Source organism: Schistocerca americana, chromosome 3, assembly GCF_021461395.2.
Source record: "Schistocerca americana isolate TAMUIC-IGC-003095 chromosome 3, iqSchAmer2.1, whole genome shotgun sequence".
Classification (NCBI taxonomy): Eukaryota; Metazoa; Arthropoda; class Insecta; order Orthoptera; family Acrididae; genus Schistocerca; species Schistocerca americana.
Genome location: NC_060121.1, coordinates 124,468,043 through 124,486,755, shown reverse-complemented (window position 1 = coordinate 124,486,755; position 18,713 = coordinate 124,468,043). Strand labels below are relative to the sequence as shown.

Below are 18,713 nucleotides of genomic sequence, written 5' to 3'. Positions count from 1 at the left end.
TTATTTTGTTTGTTAGACATTTCAGTCTGACTTAATTTTCCTCTTTGTTTCATCTGAATTTCACCATCATATTCTAAGGCTGGTAACATTTTTACCTGGCATTCTAATACATGAACAGCGACCGAATTTCTCATTTGCAACCCACTTAGTAAATCATTACTGTCTCTCATACTCAAATAAAATATTGGTCTGGTTGCAGTGCCAAGTAATGCTGGCTGCAGGACGGCATTTTCCCTTTTGAATGTTCCCTTTACTTAATAAGCAGGATTAATTTTTGTATTTGGTATCCACAAATGTATTGGAACTTTTATTGCAAACCGGTTCAAATACTACAAGAGTATGTAAGGTGACAGAATTTAACGATGTTTCCTCTTGTGTTTCACAAAATTGTTAAATTTTAAGCAGATCAGTAGACTGTTGTAGTGGCTAGTTCATAGCTGCTTGCATATCATTTGTACTAGTGCCATGTGATTGTTTGAGCAACATCGATACAGTAGTGAGTACTTTGGGCTGTTGGGAGACCTTGAGCTATATGAATGTGAGTATTGCTTGCCCACAAGTGCCCTTCAGAATGTTTCTGAATAAAGCTGCGTGTGACCTCAATAGGCAATGCTTCATTTATTAGTGTAAGATGACCCTATATACTCTTATTAAAAAACATAAAAATGTTGACCTCCACAACAATAGTTTAATCTTGGAATATAAGGTGACTTGTATTTTTTGAATGATGAATTTGGGAATAAACCTCATCTTATAATTGGGTAAATATGGTATATGAATGAGTCATAGCACCCATTGAGTGCGCGAGTGACTCTTGTTTGTTTTTCGCTCAAAACAATAAAGCGCAACTGGCAAGAAATCTGACTGACTGGCTTTATACACAGTTTTTGAGAGGTAACAAGAAGCTTTGTCTTCACGTCCACTACGAATCTCTATAATATTACCTATTAATGACATCTCTACAGGTTTACTCAAAGTAAACTTAATAATTTTGGGACTATCTTTCCCTTATAATTTCCTGAATCTGTTTAACCAGGTCTAAGAGGCTTTGAAATCAGTAATGTTCATCTCACTTGAACTTCAGAGTGTCCAGTCTTTTAGAGCTCCCTCGGAAACAGTGCACTGACTATCTCAAGCAGTTCTGAATCTTTCAAATAGCTTTACTTTGACACTTTTGAGAGTTTCATTTTGATGCATATTTCGTACTTCATGTAAATCTTCTTCCATATGCACAATTCATGTTCATATTTTATAAAACGAATGTGGCTTTGCACACTGCTTTTCTATTTTGTTTCACAAAAGAAATTTAAGACTTTTCTTTCTTACTGAAAACTATTACTGTGTATGTTTTCTTTAGGCTTGGAAGACACTCCATTTTTCTTCTGGACTGGGCACAACAATCATCATCTGAGTTATTTAAAGTTTTGTCTACGTTTTCACAATTTCTAATGAAATGTGACATCACTGGAATGAATGTCCTATGATAATACACACATCAAAAAAAGTTTAGTTCCCAGAACTCCTGAAGATAGACGTTGGCGGTGCATATTGTATCACAGACACAGTCCCTTTCACTGTTCATTAGATGGAGGGGGTCCGACAGCTGATCAGTTCCAGTCATTCCACCAGGAAGGAGGTACACAGCTCGTGTTGTCTGTAGTTCAACCATGCCTAGGCGGTCAATACCACGGTTCGATCACGTCAGCATTCTTACTTTGTGCCAGGGAGGGCTCTCAGCAAGGGAAGTGTCCAGACGTCTCAGAGTGAACCAAAACAATGGTGTTTGAACATGGAGTAGATAGAGAGAGATAGAAACTGTCGATGACATGCCTCGCTCACGCTGCCCAAGACTGCAGTGGATGACCTCTACCTATGGATTATGGCTCGGAGGAACCCTGATAGCAGTGCCACTGTGTTGGATGATGCTTTTCGTGCAGCCACAGGACATCGTGTTATGACTCAAACTGTGTGCAATAGGCTCATGATGTGCAACTTCACTCCCAATGTCCATGGCGAGGTCCATCTTTGCAATCACAACACCATGCAGTGTGGTACAAATAGGCCCAACAACATGCCGAATGGACTGCTCAGGATTGGCATCACGTTTTCTTCACTGATGAGTGTTGCATATGCCTTAAACCAGACAATTGGAGATGTGTTTGGCTGAATCGAGTGCAGTGAGGTGGAGGTTCCCTGATGTTTTGTGGTGGCGTTATGTGGGGCCGACATATGCAGTTGGTGGTCATGGAAGGTGCCATAACGGCTGTACGATACATGAATGTCATCCTCCAACTGATAGTGCAACCATATAGGCAGCATATTGGCGATGCATTCACCTTCATGGATGACAATTCGCAACCCAATCGTGCACATCTTGTGAATGACTTACTTCAGGATAACGACATTGCTCGACTAGAGTGGCCGCAGGCTCTCCAGACATGAACCCTATCGAACATGTCTGGGATAGATTGAAAAGTGCTGTTTATGGATGATGTGACCCACCAACCACTATAAGGGATCTACGCTGAATCGCCGTTGAAGAGTGGGACAATCTGGACCAACAGTGCCTTGATGTACTTGTGGATAGTATGCCATGACAAATGCAGGCATACATCAATGCAAGAGGACGGAATCAAGCTGACGCAAAACCTTTTTTTGATGTGCGTAGATATAATACATACACAGGTCTTCAAGAGCAATAAGTGGTTTCGATTGCATATCCATACCACATTCTTCATATTTCATTTTTGTCAGGTTGGAAACATTAATTGGATTCCACGTTACAATGAAAGTCTGGAAGCTGCACAAAGACATGTGCTACTAGCAAGCATATACCAAGAAATCATAAAGAAAATTATTTCAGTTTTGTCTCCATTACTAACACTTAGTGATAAAGCAAAGGCAACTGCTAATTATTATGGACATTAAATGGGTTGCGAATTGAGCAAATAGTAACTGTGAACAATCGTCTAGGAGATACTATCAACAGAAACTGAAACGTTATACAAATTATGATCATGTTGTGCTGTGTTATGTATTTACCAATGTGTTGTTAACCAAGTGCATGTGCCCACAGTGTTGTGGAAGCACTGTCTGCTACAATTATAGCAGTGGTATAATGTCTCCAGCCACCTGGCGAGCTACAAATTCAGAAAATTTCAACATTCTTTTTTTAAAATACCTGCAGTGTATCTTAGCAGCTAACATTTTCACACTGTGTTTCTTTCAGTGTATTCTTACTGTATAAAAATTTTTAGGTTTCCCGCCCCAGCACAGGTGATATGGAAAACGATGGTAGCCACTAGACAGCGTGGCCGCGCATCGTGTGGTTGATGCGGGTCGCCACTGCTAGGGCTGCCGCGTGGACCCACTCACTAAGCCAGCCTATCGACAGCTGCTGTGTCCCTTTCAAGCTGGGAGCACAATCAGTTACAATTTCTGTGCACTACAGTACTAATCTCACAATACATCGTTATCTTGGTTCTGAGTTTGCTATGTCTTAGAAACTCAATTTTAGATCTCTGTTTGCTTTCTAGACTTACTATTCTGACATGCCATGTCCACTGTCTGTCATTCTTTCTTTTTGTCTGCCTGTTGTTCTCTGATGACTCACTGTTGACGTTTTTGGCAAGTCGGCTAGTCACCACTAGTTCTCAAATTGTTCCGAACTTGTCTGATTCTTACACACAAAAGTATGTAATTTTGACACTTGTTGGCAGATTAAAACTGTGTGCCGGAGTGAGACTCCAACTTGGGACCTTTGCCTTCCACACCCAAGTGCTCTGCCAACTGAGATACACCGGCACAATTCACGACCCATCCTCACAACTTTACTTCTTCCAGTACCTCATTTCCTACCTTCCAAACTTCACAGAAGCTCTCCTGCAAAACTTGCAAGACTAGCACTCCTGAAAGAAAGGATATTGTGGAAGGCAAAGGTCCCAACTTCGAGTTCAGTCCGGCACACAATTTTAATCTGCCAACAGGTGTCAAAGGTAATTTCTTTTGTGTGTCTTTTACATTTTACTAAAAATTTCTAAACTGAGTTCCTCTAGTTTATCAAGTTGCCACTGCATGCCCTATTTGATTTTGGCTGATGCTAGGTGACGTCCCTCCATTATACATGCTGGCTGCTTTAGACGGCCGACAACTTTTTCTGGAAATCCTCCTATCTTCCTATGCTTGTGTTGATCTAGTGGAATAATTTTTTACTCCAGGAACACTCATAATGACTTTCTCCTGCTCTCTATAACAGTCTTATCAGACCCTTGCAGTCTGAAAGATTGTATATGTCTCCACATTTGCTAAGCATCTGAACCTGTGTAGTGCTACACATCTGTTCCTTATTGCTGAGTGCACTGCTCACTTCACCAAGTGACAAGCTGTCTTAGGAGAGCATTTGGTATTGGTACTTCCTGAATTATATTCTGTCGTGTTATAAAAAGGACCATTTGTGCCAAAACAGTCTTGTTAATTTGATGTATATTACAATAGTTGCAATATTAGAAAGACCTATTTCATTTTATCTAGCAGACAGTGACAAAATAGACATAATCAGATCAAGAAACCACAACAGTCATGGGTACTATTCGTATTAACAGCTTTTTCAGCTTTTTCGATTTTTGTGTAGCAAAACATTTGATGACCTTTGATGAGGTAATAGATTCTTTCGCAGTCGGGAATGCACACCATGTAAAGTTGTAGCAAGATAGAGAGAAAAAACAGCTAGGAAGAAATGTATACTGTCTTGCGTGTTTCTTGCCTTTATGTATTCTATATTTAATATTATGTCACACAAAACAGCATGTTGTTAGTTAATAGGCAATAAAGAGTGCAAATTTTCTGAAGAGTTATTGTTCTCCCAGTTACAAATCTTCCCATCCAGTATTATAAAAAGAGGGGCAGGATGTCAAACCTGTCCTGAATATAGTTTGATGGCATCCAGTACAAAATATACACGTTTGAATCCTACAGAACGAAATTCAGTGACGTGCAATAGAATAATACGGTGTAAAGGAGCATGGCGCTGCACTTTGGCCAACCTAAGAGGAAATAATATGTCTCACATGGCGTCGAACATTTATGTTTTATGTATCAGACTCTTCAGAAAGATGTGTGCTACAAAATAAACATATTTCTGAAAAGTCCTATTCCAAAACGCTCGCGGGAGGGGGTGAGGGCACTATCTACTATTGCCCCAGTTCGGAAATATAGTAAATCCAGGGCTGATGTGCAGAGCAATCTGAGTTGTAGTGGGGAGGTGGGTAGTCTCCACCTGACCCGTGTTTATGTTTAATAAAAACAGAACGGATTTCTGTCGCTGGTAGCTATCAAGTGAATTAAAATACATTCACATAATTAGGGAAGGCTAAAACGTTTTATCAGCATTAATCACCTTGCCAGACAATGAAGTTCTTTTGTCAGTTTGCTACAGAAATTTGGCTTTTATTAATTTTTTCCACTGAGGCAGTCAATTTATTTGAAACAAAGTGTTTACCGTATTTACTCGAATCTACGCCGCAACTTTTTTCCGGTTTTTGTAATCAAAAAAACCACCTGCGGCTTAGAATCGAGTGCAAAGCAAGCGGAAGTTCTGAAAAATGTTGGTAGGTGCTGCCACAACTAACTTCTGCCATCGAATATATGTAGCGCTTCACAAGCATGCTTTGTAGGCACAAAGATAAATACTGGCGCCAAAACCTCTGCGTCAGTAAACAAATTTAAAAAAAAGTGGAAGACGAGCTTTTTTTCCTCCGCCCCGAGTTTCGACCACTGCATTTTCATGCATAATCCATCGAAGTAAATACAAATTCCGTATTGTTTATCTTCGAATGTTGCAGCGTTTCAATGTACTACGTAAATCCGACTGGCAAGACTGTTAGGGATGTTTGTCAATATGGCCAACTCTACGTTCTGAATTTTTCCTACCTGTGAGAAGAGATAGTTGCTAATAGGAACTTTTATGAATTGTGAATCACATGCAGTATTCTCCTCACCATAAGAATAATTCGAATATAAACATTTTGCCATGTATTCTTTCGTGTTTGCTGCTATCTCATTTAAATTCTGTGTGCCTAATAAACTACGAAACTAGAGTGAGACAACAGAAAACACGGAAGAATACACATATGATGTCATGTTTATATTCGTATTATTCTTATGCGTAATAGTGATACAGTCAGAAATGAAGTACGGCAATTGACTAGATTTTTAAATCTAAGATTACTCTAATTTCTGTGCAGAATTTGATGTACTAAAGAGGCGCCTGCAAAGATTTTCAAACGGAGAAAAATTTTCGCTAAACTCTCATTCAGAACATATTCTATCATACGCAGTCTATTATTTGGTTCTTGTTGGTCATTATCAAAGAAATCAGCAGTATAAGTAACAACAAATAGCAGTCTCTTGCCATTGTTTCGCTAATGAGACGATTGTAAGCGGCGGTAGCACGCACAAAAGCAAGCCATGCCGTGAGCGGCGACAGGCCATAAACACTCATTATCAAAATGCGACAAACAATGCATGACACAGTACAGTAATGCATCCAGCTTAGAGTGACGCACGTGATAAAGGAAGGGTACCCGTATAAATACGGACGGAGCGCCTGACACATAGCAATGGCTATCTGGTAAAGCGTAACTGTTAAGCTTACATCTCGAACCAAACTACTGTAGCTGTATCGTCATTCATTTGACCTAAATTGTGTCTCATATTACAATGGACCAACTTTGTTTCGATTTGAAGGTGCAGCCTAAAACTTTCCTCTCCCCTTGAATTTCGAGTCTCAAATTTCAGGTGCGGCTTAGATTCGAGAAAATTTTTTTTCCTTGATTTCGAGTCTCATTTTTCAGGTGCAGCTTAGATTCGAGTAAATACGGTAATTCGAAACTATTGGCTAGTTTCAACTGTTCGCAGCATTTTAAGTGCATGTTTTCAGCTTCTAGTATGTATGGCATAATAAAGAACCAAGCACGAGATAATACAATACTGGTACTCCAAGAAAATTTACATCCCGAAAAGCGCACTGAAAAGCCTACTTCATTGTTGAGGCCTGCTTCATTGGGAATCTGGACATACGAATGTGCACTTTAAACCGGATCACGCATTTTAGTTTGGTTCATAAAATTCCGATGCTTTTGTAGTAGCCTTTGATGTCTTATTTCTTTTATGTAAGATATTTTAATGTTTCACACGTACGAACATACGGGCTCCCTATGTCATCGTAGCTGCGCAAGCCCAGTGACGCCTATCTGGCACTCTGGCAACTGCTGGAACAAACCTGTTTCTAACAGGTTATTGCGAATGGTGGTTTGAAAAGCGTTACTTTCAAAGTAAATTTCCTTTTACACAAGATGAACTATGTCCGAGAATGTATGATGAATTTCTGAAATTGCAGAGTGTTTGACTCTCATTAAAAATCAACTCTCTGATGACGAGCCAGTTAGAAGAATTTCGAGCCCAGAAAATCAGATATTTATGTCGTTATTAAAAATTTTACTGGCACATTCGTGTGATGTATCTTAAAGTGTAACACGCACAGAAAGATCAACGTTATATGTGAAAGATTAGCGTAGCTTCTCTTGCAGCTTATTAATCTTCGAGACCAATATTATATGTGAAAGCTTTGCTGTTCTTGTAGCAACACTATGTAAGTTAATTTAAACTGTAACTTTTCCTATTTGTTTTTTCTCGCTACTTGGCAGTGATGTTGCTACTGCCTGACTGCATCATGTGTCCTATGCTCTGAATAGCCACTGTCATCGGATTGCGAGATCACGTGAGATGAGCTATGAATGGCTTACAAAGGTTTACAAAGGTGCATCGCAATCTCAATTTCAATGCTTTCAGAAAGTAACAGACGAGGTTTAGTGGACTTCGAATTTAAATAATATGAAAATATGCAGCGTACATGTTACTGCACATCAAAGATCTTTCCAAAAAGTGTTTTTCCCGTGAGTTTCATTTTCTAAAGTGCTGGGAAATTCTACACCGCTGTATAAAACCAAACCATTCAAAGGATTTGTAAGTTTTACAGTTCTGACAGATAGTATACTGTCACATAACACGGAAAAAGTGTATTTTCACCTGGAAGAAAGTGTATCTTTTAACACGGAAATTCAGGTTTTTTTTTTTTCCCTTGGCCGCGTGTACACCCTGGATGGTATGAGTTCAATGTCTGAGGAAAACAGTGAGAAATTACCATACAAAACCGCTGGGGGCAACTCTTGCACACTGTGTGTCCACGCATACTGTCAATAGACCATACCACTAGGATTGCCAATATACCAAGAAATGCTATTGTTATGACTGTGTCCAACACTTTTCTGTGTAGGTCGAACAAGCACAACATCCCATGTTACAACCATGCAAGGCACAGAGCGAGTGAGGCAAAGTAGAAAGAATGTGTCGATCAGTCCATTGCCTACCCCACTCCATCCTGCTTACACCTCGTTCCCACCAGTGTTGAGAAATGCAAGTGCATAATAAAGGATTTTATTTGGAATTACTGAAATTAGCAAAACATTACCTGAAATTCCAGGCAATAATGCCAACACTGAATGAGAGTTCTGTTTCATAAATGACCAATGAACCCAAGGATAAATTGCAAACCGACACAATCACTAAGATATTGCGTAATTTAAAATTATCCTGTCAAGAGCTACATGAAATGATTTCTAAGAAAAATAAAATTCTTGATAAAGTGGGTTTAGGAGAGAAATTGTAATACTTACTTACATATTAATGTTATTCATTTATAAGACAATCTGAAGTGAAAGTTTCTGAACATATTTTCACTTTCTGCCCCAGAACAATGTATAATTACATTGTTCAACAGGCAGCTTGCAGTTTATTTTGACATACATTATCTGAGGAAAAAGACATCAATTAAGAAGACAGAGCTTAATTGCTATCATAACTGCTAAATTATAAAGGTGCTTACAGTTTTTTTATTTTTTCTTTTAGTTGAGGCACATTTATGTTGGGTCTTGCAAACAACTGACTGTAACTGATTATTAATAAATGATTGAAAATACCCAACTGACTGAAAATACCCAACCGACTATTTGTACTCAAAATTTATAATCCGGCTTTTAGAGCAGAAAGGCCAGCTGAATATAAACACAAAATCTGGTTTTTTCTGTTTTTGGATCTGTCAAGCCTACGCATCACACAGCAAAAAGTACATTATTGTCTCTGCGATGATGCAGTACTGATTCAAATGCCTTATGTTTTTTGCTAGTTTCTAAGCCATAGGTTTTAGAAAAATATCAGTTATACAGAACTAAAATATCAGTACTGGTTTTAATCAGACATTTCTTCCCCCATCCCCAAGCATCAGTACTGCCCACCAGCAGTGCACGCATCCCTAACCACAGTGCTGCGAGCAGGTCAGTGCTTTGCTGGCTTCCCACCAGCTGCACCTGGCTGGATACTGCCCTGGACACTATCATCTGGCCGAGCCCCAGCACTCTTGTATCCCGGCAGCCAGTGTTGGTTCAAGCACTGGTCTCCCCTCAGCTGCTGCTGCACTCTCTTAACATCCCACTGGCCAGCCCGCACCTTGAGTGAGGTGGACACTATCTACGATATTGACCAGATGCTGACCAAGGACCTCGTGGAGCTGGATTACCATTGAGATACTATCATTTTACGAGAAATTGCTATTATTTTTTATTACACTTCGAACTGTGAACAATTCATTTATTTGAAACTTCCTGGCAGATTAAAACTGTGTGCCCGCCCGAGACTCGAACTCGGGACCTTTGCCTTTCGCGGGCAAGTGCTCTACCAACTGAGCTACCCAAGCACGACTCACGCCCGGTACTCACAGCTTTACTTCTGCCAGTATCTCGTCTCCTACCTTCCTACCTTCCAGTTCATTTATGTATTTACCAATAAATGTATTTCTTTCATGTACCCTGGGAGCCGAATTTGTTACGTTCTATCTTCTTCATGAAGTAAGGACAAAAGACATCAAATCAAGGACACACACAAGTCGGCCTCTCCCTCACCTGGAGGCTGAATTATCTGCCCAGCCTCTTCAATCTTTCCCAGACAACCCTATTTCCTCACCGAGAAAGTAACATACTGGTCAATTAGCATATGTAATTATCTTAATGTACAAGAGATATGGGATACTGATTGGTTTCTGGTTTTGTTGGTCTGGTCTGTGGGTTGCTAGTCAAGTTAGGAAAACTTCAAGAGTCCTCAAAATGTTTGAATTAATTCAACATACAACTTCAAACTAACTGTTGCCAGTACATAGAGACATTGGATTGTAATCACAGAACAGAGTGTTTGAGCATATGCCAAGTCACAGCTTACTTGGCATTTTATCCTACCAGTTATATAATGGTCAATGGAAAGAGTAAGGTAACCGCACATAACAGCTTAACTAGATAGCCAGTGGTTAGCTTTACTCCTTCCATTAACAGATTATGTCTGTTAGAACCAAATGGTCAGTTTTGTTACTTTATCACATTTTTGTTCCAGCTCAGTCAAAACTATTTTACCATAAATTTTTTTTAACAGACACACATTTTTCTGCAAACCTTTTACAGAAGTTGGTCTAAGATTTTAGCATGAGTACTTTGTTTTATTTTTACAGGCAGTAAATGTCATGTTCTCATTCTTTATAGCCTTGTAATACAGAGAATGAGCCACTATACCAATAAATTACCAGCTACAACTAGCGACATGCCTCTAAAGATGGAAAATTTTTCTTCCACATTTTGTGTGTGTGTGTGTGTGTGTGTGTGTTTACAGTGTTATAAGACAGAAGCTATGTACTGAAGCAGCTACAGTGTTCTTGACATCTGAAACATTTCTGCATTCAAACTGGGCATATTACTCACCTCTTTCATGAATTGGTCAATGTCTTGGCCAGCCATAGCTAACATTTTTTGTTGCAAAGATGTTGGTTTGGGAGCCCCTGAAGTTTGACTGTCATCATTTTTCTCCTTGGAATTGTTCTCTCCTTTGTCAACTGCTGCATCATCTGTTGTACCTTCTGCATTCTCGTCATCATCATCATCGTCGTCAGCAAATCTGATCACACGTGATCGCTTATCAGATGCTTCAGCAGCTGCACGCTCTGCTACTACTGCATCACCTACAAAATATTAAAACATCAAACACTGTGTTCTTGAAGTTACCACACTGCGAAATCTATGATGTTTGTATGGTCATAGAAAATTATAACAGTGATCAACATTTAAAGGCAGCCCTTTCATATCAGTCTTATTCCGAATATAATGACATTTCATTAATTATCATCTTACCTACCGACAGTACAGTGATATAAGGAAAAGGTAAACAGGACACAATTACGGATGGAAAATGTGTGGTTCACGCAAAATGGGACAATCAGCTGCACAGTTTGTGCCCGTTCTTATGTGATATGTTCCCTTGATTTTTGAGTTTTTTCTTTTGGTGATATAATGACCTCTCCATCAGATCTTTCCATGGGTCTATATTTCATGTGACTATACAGTGAAGCCCCTATGTATGAGCACCTGCCAAACATCCTAGAGGACCTGAAGATTGCTAAACACAAAAAGCACCAACTTTAGAAGCAAATATGGCTAATGAGTTTATATCTTTTCTGCTCATTCTAAAGACATTCATTTACTCTGGAACACCTAATATTCCATTCGACAATAACATATTTAGTAACTGTCTTGTGTTAGCTCCCCTTCCCTATACACAGAGTAGCTGTTTTGCATGGGACAATCCAAACAGCACAGGCACTGAAGCAGCTGTTTAAGTCATTAGCATTGTTTTGAGCAGCACTTACAGCAGCTAGAAGACTTATGTTTGCAGCTGGTTACATTTTGGCACTGGACATTTATAGGCATAGATGGATGGTTAATTACCGTACCCAAATAGAATGTTGCACAGTAACTGCAGAATTATATAAAGCCAGGCATGTTACAGAGGGAGACTGAGGCTCAAATAAGACACGCAGATTCAGGTGTATGTAGGTTGTAGTCATAATGCAGATATAAAGAGGGCTTGAATGGGAGGCAAGTATGGAAAGCTGCATCAAACCAATCTTTGGACTGATGACGACAACAACAACTAGTTAAAGAAAATGCATGTAGGCAATTCACACACTTAAATAAATGTGTATGCTATAAAATACGGCTAAAATCACATGTCTGAGTGATATTCATTAAACAATACCCAAAGAGCAAGTAGGTGGGGGCAAGAGGGGGGAGGGGGGGGGGGGGGGGGGTGTATCACTAGTTGCATGAATAGTATCTAAGAGTAATATATTCATCTTTACTAAATTTTAGGCCAGTAGACTGTAAATGGCCAGCATGCTGTCATACTGATAAATAAATAAATGTGCATATATCCTGAAAACGGACCCAAACCATGATAAATAGTAGTACAAATAAGTGGAGCATGTAACTAACTAACTAAATAAATAATCAGGAGAAGAAGCAGACAATGTGAGGCCCAAGGTTTTGTGGGTGCTCACCAACACCAGTTAGTCATCAGCAGTCACCTGAGAAGGCAACAAGTCACACTGCCAAAAATTCCTAAGTATTAATGACTATAACCAGCTAAACATCTAAGAAAAATTTAAATTAGGTTTTGTTGTTGCCATTTTATCAACCACAGCAAAGTCACATAAAGAACAGTTCTTGTGAAGTTGACAATGACTGGCTGACTTATGTTGTTATAGGGTGTTGTGCAGCAATTATATTTCAAGTCCTTGAGAATGATTAGCACACCGATTATCACAAATCTGATGACAGGTGGAAATGAATAAATAGTAGCAACAGTTCCAACAGCAGGAGGAGGTCAGAGATTTTGAAAGAATTTTAATTCTAGTTCATGTGGATGGCAGTCACTGGTGCCTGTCTGCAGTCAACATGAAGCTGTAGAAAAGGAATGAGAGTTTGGGACTGATGATATAGTTTGATTTATAGGTATAAAAAGGTTTATGACACTGTTAAAAGGGAAGAGAGATGGCAAGGTCTGAAGAGACTGGAACTGCCAAAAGGACTGGCAACTCAAAATCACAAACATGTATAACAAATGCCCAAATTGTGTTATAATAGATAGCAAAAAGTTGCATTGCTTTACAACAGTTAGAGGGGTTCGACAAAGAGTGTGTTCTCATCAATGCTCTTCAATATGGTCATGGGCAACATGATAAGAAGTTCACCAATGGTCAACAGCAGATGATATGAAAATCATAGCATATGCAGATGATGTGATGAGAAGGGAAAACAATGAATAGAAATTTCAATAACAACTAAACAAATGGCCGAGGGTAATTGAAGAAGCTGACATGAAAATAAATTTAACAAACACTGGTGCAATGAAAGTCAGCACAAAAAATGAAAAAAAAAAAGGATGTAAGTTGTAATACAAAAATTATTAAAGAACTAGAGAAGTACACAAACCAAGAAAGGAAGGGCTAAATTTTGGAGAGGATACAAAATAGCTCAAAAATTTATATTGTTTATCAGACATAATTAAGAATTGGAGAAAACCTGAGGAAGAAAAGATTATGATACACAATTTATCTACTTGTTTTGACTTATGGATCGGAATACTGAACTCGGACAAAGAAAGATCGAAGCAGAATGCAAGTGACACGAGATGTGCTTTGTATCCTGAGTAAGATGAGAAGGGACAGGATAATGATTGAAACAATGCAAAACATGCTTCAATCAATGCTCTAGAAGAAAGTATGGAGAGAAATAGCCTGAAATGGTTTGGCCAGAATGGGACAAGATAGACTTTTAAGAAGTACTCTGGAATGGCCAGAATCTAAAAGAAAACCAATTGGAACACCACAAGCAAGATGGCGAGACCAGATGAAGGATAATGTGAACTGAAGAGGACTACAATGGGAGGAAATGTAGGATGATAGACTGTGAGAGAAAGCAGAAGATTGGAAGGGGCTCTGTGAATGACCCGCATAAGAAGAAGCGTTTCAGAAGAAGAAGAGTGACAGACTGAAGTGGATACCAGGTCCCTGGAGCAGACAACATTCCCTCAAAATTATTGAGATGTTTAGGACAGCCAGCCATGACAAAACTACTACACTTGTTGTGCAAGATGTATGAGGCAGGGGAAATACCCTTAGACTTCAAGAACACTGTAATAATCTCAAGAAGGCAGGGTGCTGACAGATGTAAATACTATAGAACCAACAGTTTAATAAGTCACAGTTACAAATTACTTCCAGAAGAATGGCATAACTAGTAGAAGCTGACCTTGGGGAAGAGCAGTTTGGATTCTGGAGAAACGTAGGAACAAGTGAGATAATACTGACCCCGCACCTTATCTTAGAAGACAAGTTGAAGAAAGGTACACCATTTGAAAATTTAGCAAACACTTTTGACAATACTAAGTGTACTGTTCTTTCAAATTTTGAAGGTATCAGGGATAAAATATGTGAGTGAAAGGTTATTTACAACTTGTACATTAATCAGACTGCAGTTTTAAGTGGCAAAGTATATGAAAGGGAATCACTAACTGAGAGTGGAGTGACACAGGGTTGCAGTAGCCTATCCCACATGTTATTTAATCTGTACATTGAGCAAGATGTAAAGCAGATTGAGGAGACAGTTGGAAAGGGAATTAAAGTTAGGGAGTAGAAATAACTTCGAGTTTCACCAATGACACTGTAATTCTGTCAGAGATGGCAAAGTACTTGGAAGAGTAGTTGTACAGAATGAAAAGTGTCTCGAAAATATATTGTATGATGAACATGAACAAAAATAAAACAAGGGTAATGGGATGTAGTCAAATTAAATCAAGTGATGCTGAGGGAATGAGATTAGGAAATAAGACACTAAATGTAATACATGAATTTTACCATTTGGGCAGCAAAATAAGTGTTGATGGCTGAAGTAGAGTGGATGTAAACTGCAGACTTGTAACACAAAGAAAAGCACTCCTGAAAAACAGGAATTTGTTAACATCTAATATAAATATAGAAGTTAAGATGCACTTACTGAAGATATTAGAATCGAGACTGACACTGTACAGAAGTGAAACTTGGACAATAAGTGGTTCAAACAAAAAGATAATAAACACTTACGAAACGTGGTGCTACAGAATGATGCTGAAGATTAAATGGGCAGATTGAACAAATAATGAGGATGTACTGGATCTGACTGTACTTTTTGTCCAATGTGAGAATTTTTTTACTAAATGAGAAAGCCTGAATGAAGCTACTCTCACTATTAGGTGATTGCTGCATCACTATTTTCTCTCTCTCTGTAATTGAAATTTCAAAGTGATCCTTCAGTCAACATGGCAACTGCCAATAACAGATGACAATAGGCTGTATTTCATGCGTCAACTATGTTTAAAGTGAAATTAGACTCTAATTTGGGTCACTTAGCAAAAAAATTACAAGTGCTGAAAGAAGAAGTAGTAAATCACAATTTGTAATGAATTATTTGATCACATTGCTTATGACTAAGGCAGACTCCGATTTCAGGTCCTTCTGTCCATTTTCTCTATTGATACATTAATTTGGAAAGTTACAAGAACAAACTGTATCTACATGTGTTGTTATATTCACCTGCTGCTCAAGCAGATAAATTCTATTATTCCTATCAGCATAGATTTCTTGTATAAGTTTCCTTGCTTGGCTCGGAACATTTACTGCTATGTACCACATACAGCATAGCTTTTAGACGTCACTGGTTTTCAATTTAGGGATTGCTGATGAATAAATAATAGGGGTACTAAATACAATACATATGTCAATGGGAATCACAATTTTAGAAAGTATATCGTGAATGAACATCTAAAACTTCCACTGGAGAAGGATGCCAATTACAATTCCATTTATCGAATCTCCAAAAATCGAATTTCGGAATGCTATGGCGAATCTGCCTACGGTTTTATCAGCAATGAAGTGACAACATAGTTTACTTACCATCTTGCTCCATCGGTTCTTCATCTCCGCTATCATCACTGAGCTCTGGAGGAGGCCCGGGTGGTACTCCTGGGTTCTTCTTTGTTTTTGGAGGGCCAGTGCCAGCATAGGCTGAAGTCTTTTTAAGTATTCCAGGCGGAGGGGGCAGTGTGAGGCCTGGGGGCAGGGGGACTCCTGCCAGAGCTGCTGCCCCTGATAGGTGGTGGGGTGGGATGAGGCCCACCAGCGGGTCTGCCGTGGGAAGCGGTATCTGGGAAGGAATGCCTGCAAACAGCATCGAGTCCGGGTGGACTGACGAGGGAAGCTGCAGTGTCGGGAGAGGAATGTCATCGACTTGGACCTGCTGAGCGTGCCGCACCGACTCGGCATATGCGACGAGGGCCGCTCGGCGTTTTTCGTACTCTACTTCCATCCGCTTCAGCTCTGCCCATTTTTCTGGATCTTCTTTATCCTATCACACAAATTGAAATGTTCAATATTGTCCACAAGAATGTAATTTTTGCAACTGAATCAGGGCAATAACAAGATGTTACACAAACTTAAAATTTCTGTTCAACATTTATTACCTGGACTTTACCATAACAATTATGCCTCATTTACTTCTACACAAATCTACCCGCACAGAATACCGGCAGCTATAAACACAATAAAATCAGGCAACTGAGAACCACATTCTGTCACAATTAGTAACACTCTTGGAAGGACCAACAATGGCTAAACTGTTCCTCCTGATAGACACAAGACACGAGACAGGCAAATATCCTCAAACATCAAGGAGAATTTATATTATTTATTTATCAGTTTCTGTGGGAACATCCGAGCTAAAGCTATTTGCTCATGGAATGAGTCAGTGCACAGTTTACAGAATGCTGATTAGAAAATTTATAAACAAATACTTAAAGAATTTATGAAACACAAAAAAATGAGTGTATACGAATTAATAACACATTACAAAGAACAGTTCTCAACTACTGCAAGGAACTCCTAGATAGGACAGGAGGGATGTCACAAGGAAACTTTCAACTTCGGCTTGAATACTTTGGGTTTTTCACTCTATTTTTTTGTTTTTCCATACAGTGTTTACTGAATGATTGTTACAGTTTTTTCTGAATGAGTTAATGTATTCCACAACAAATTTCATGGTGGAACATATGTACACGGACAACAGCGTTAGAATTCAGAGACACCTGAATAGCAATTGCGTGCATAAAGAATATTATTCTTAGTGAGTTTCCCAAAATACAACACCATATGAGGAAACAAGCCCTCATGTTTCTGTGTCAGTGACAAGCGGAGGCAGATGCTTGCTGATGTGAGTTTATCAAACTCTCAGTTTAATAAGACATGATTGTAAAATACTAACATAACTTATCTATAGATTGATGAAGGACTAGAATAAGTCGACTGGGTAGAAGATGAGTTTGGCTTCTGGAAGAATGCAAGAAAATGTGACGTAATACCTACCCTAAGACATAGCTTAGGTGGTAAATTAAAGTAAGTCAAACCAAAATTTAAAATGTTTGTAGATTTAGAAAAAAAACTTTTGATAATTTTCTTTGAAATTCTGAAGATGGCATGAATAAAATGTTAGAAGTAAAATGTCATTTACAACCTGTACAGAAACAAAACTGATTTGAAGGATGTGAAAGGGAAGCAGTAGTTGGGAAGGGAGTGAGACATACTATACAACCCATACATTGAGCAAGAAATAAAGGAAACTAACGAGAAATATTGAAGGTAATTAACATTTAGGGAGAAGAAATTAAAAAAAAATTAAGATTTGCTGATGACAATGTAAATGCTTGTTGATGATTGCACAGCAGCACTCCACCACAGGACAGTCAGTCTTTGTAGAGGGCCTGGGGAATTTATAGTAGGTAGGTTAGCAATTTGGTGGATCACCCAGTCATTCATGGATGCTTCCAGAACATTCAAGTACAGTCATTTGTCTGTAGAGTTTTCATTTAGAGTTACTGAGTATCCACTTGGTTACTAACTTATGGGTATTGCGTAATTTGATTGGTGAACCCAGATCACAACGTGGTTATTTAAGTACAAATAGTTTCTCATTTCTCACAAAGATTTGTGTGGTTGGACCAGAGAGCAAATTGGGGTATTAATGGAGAAGAACCATCGTGTAACAATTTGGAAGTGAGTGCTCTGTCCCATGTTCAAAAGACATAACTCTTCTCTTTGTATCAGGCTCTCAAAAGCTGTACCCAGGGAATATGTGGTGACAGAATCCCACTGTCTGCATTAAAATCTCTCAGGTGAACTATGGCATGTGCTTGCTCAGATCTTCATTGGGAATAGGTATACAAAAGATAATTATGGTCACACCATGCACGCACATGTATTATTGCAGCAAATGACTTGCTTGCAAGTTGGTGCTGAGGGGAGATGCAAGGAATGGTATTCATCACTGACAAATACAGCAACATCAACTTTAGGCCTCTTGCCAGGCCATTACTATTCCACTGGGGCGTGGCAACCATTTATTGGTAAAGTATTACATTCATCAATGTTGAGATTAACAAAAGTTTTAACCCTAGAACAGATAGAAGAAAAAGTTCCAAAGTTAGCAAAACATAGATTTTAAACAACAACTCCAAAAAAGTTCTTTTATTGTTTATTAGTATTTAAATTTATCATACATTTCTTTTAAAATAGAATTCCTCCAAAAATCTTCAAATTAAGTTATTTAGCATTTAAAAACATTCTTGAACATTTAGAATCATTTTTTGGAATTTGAAAAGTATTATTAAAAGTTATGAATTTAGGACTGTTACATCCC

At 38.7% G+C, this 18,713-nt stretch overlaps 1 protein-coding gene across 1 annotated transcript in view; it reads right to left on the bottom strand.

Moving 5' to 3' along the window:
* Positions 1-18,713, bottom strand: part of LOC124606906 (WW domain-binding protein 11) — a 100,852-nt gene that overhangs the window by 32,545 nt on the left and 49,594 nt on the right. Inside the window, exons 4-5 of the mRNA XM_047139009.1 lie at positions 15,920-16,370; positions 10,857-11,113 (exon numbers count right to left, since the gene is read on the bottom strand). Coding sequence (XP_046994965.1) covers positions 10,857-11,113; positions 15,920-16,370 — 708 coding nt within the window. The remainder of the gene's footprint in view (positions 1-10,856; positions 11,114-15,919; positions 16,371-18,713) is intronic.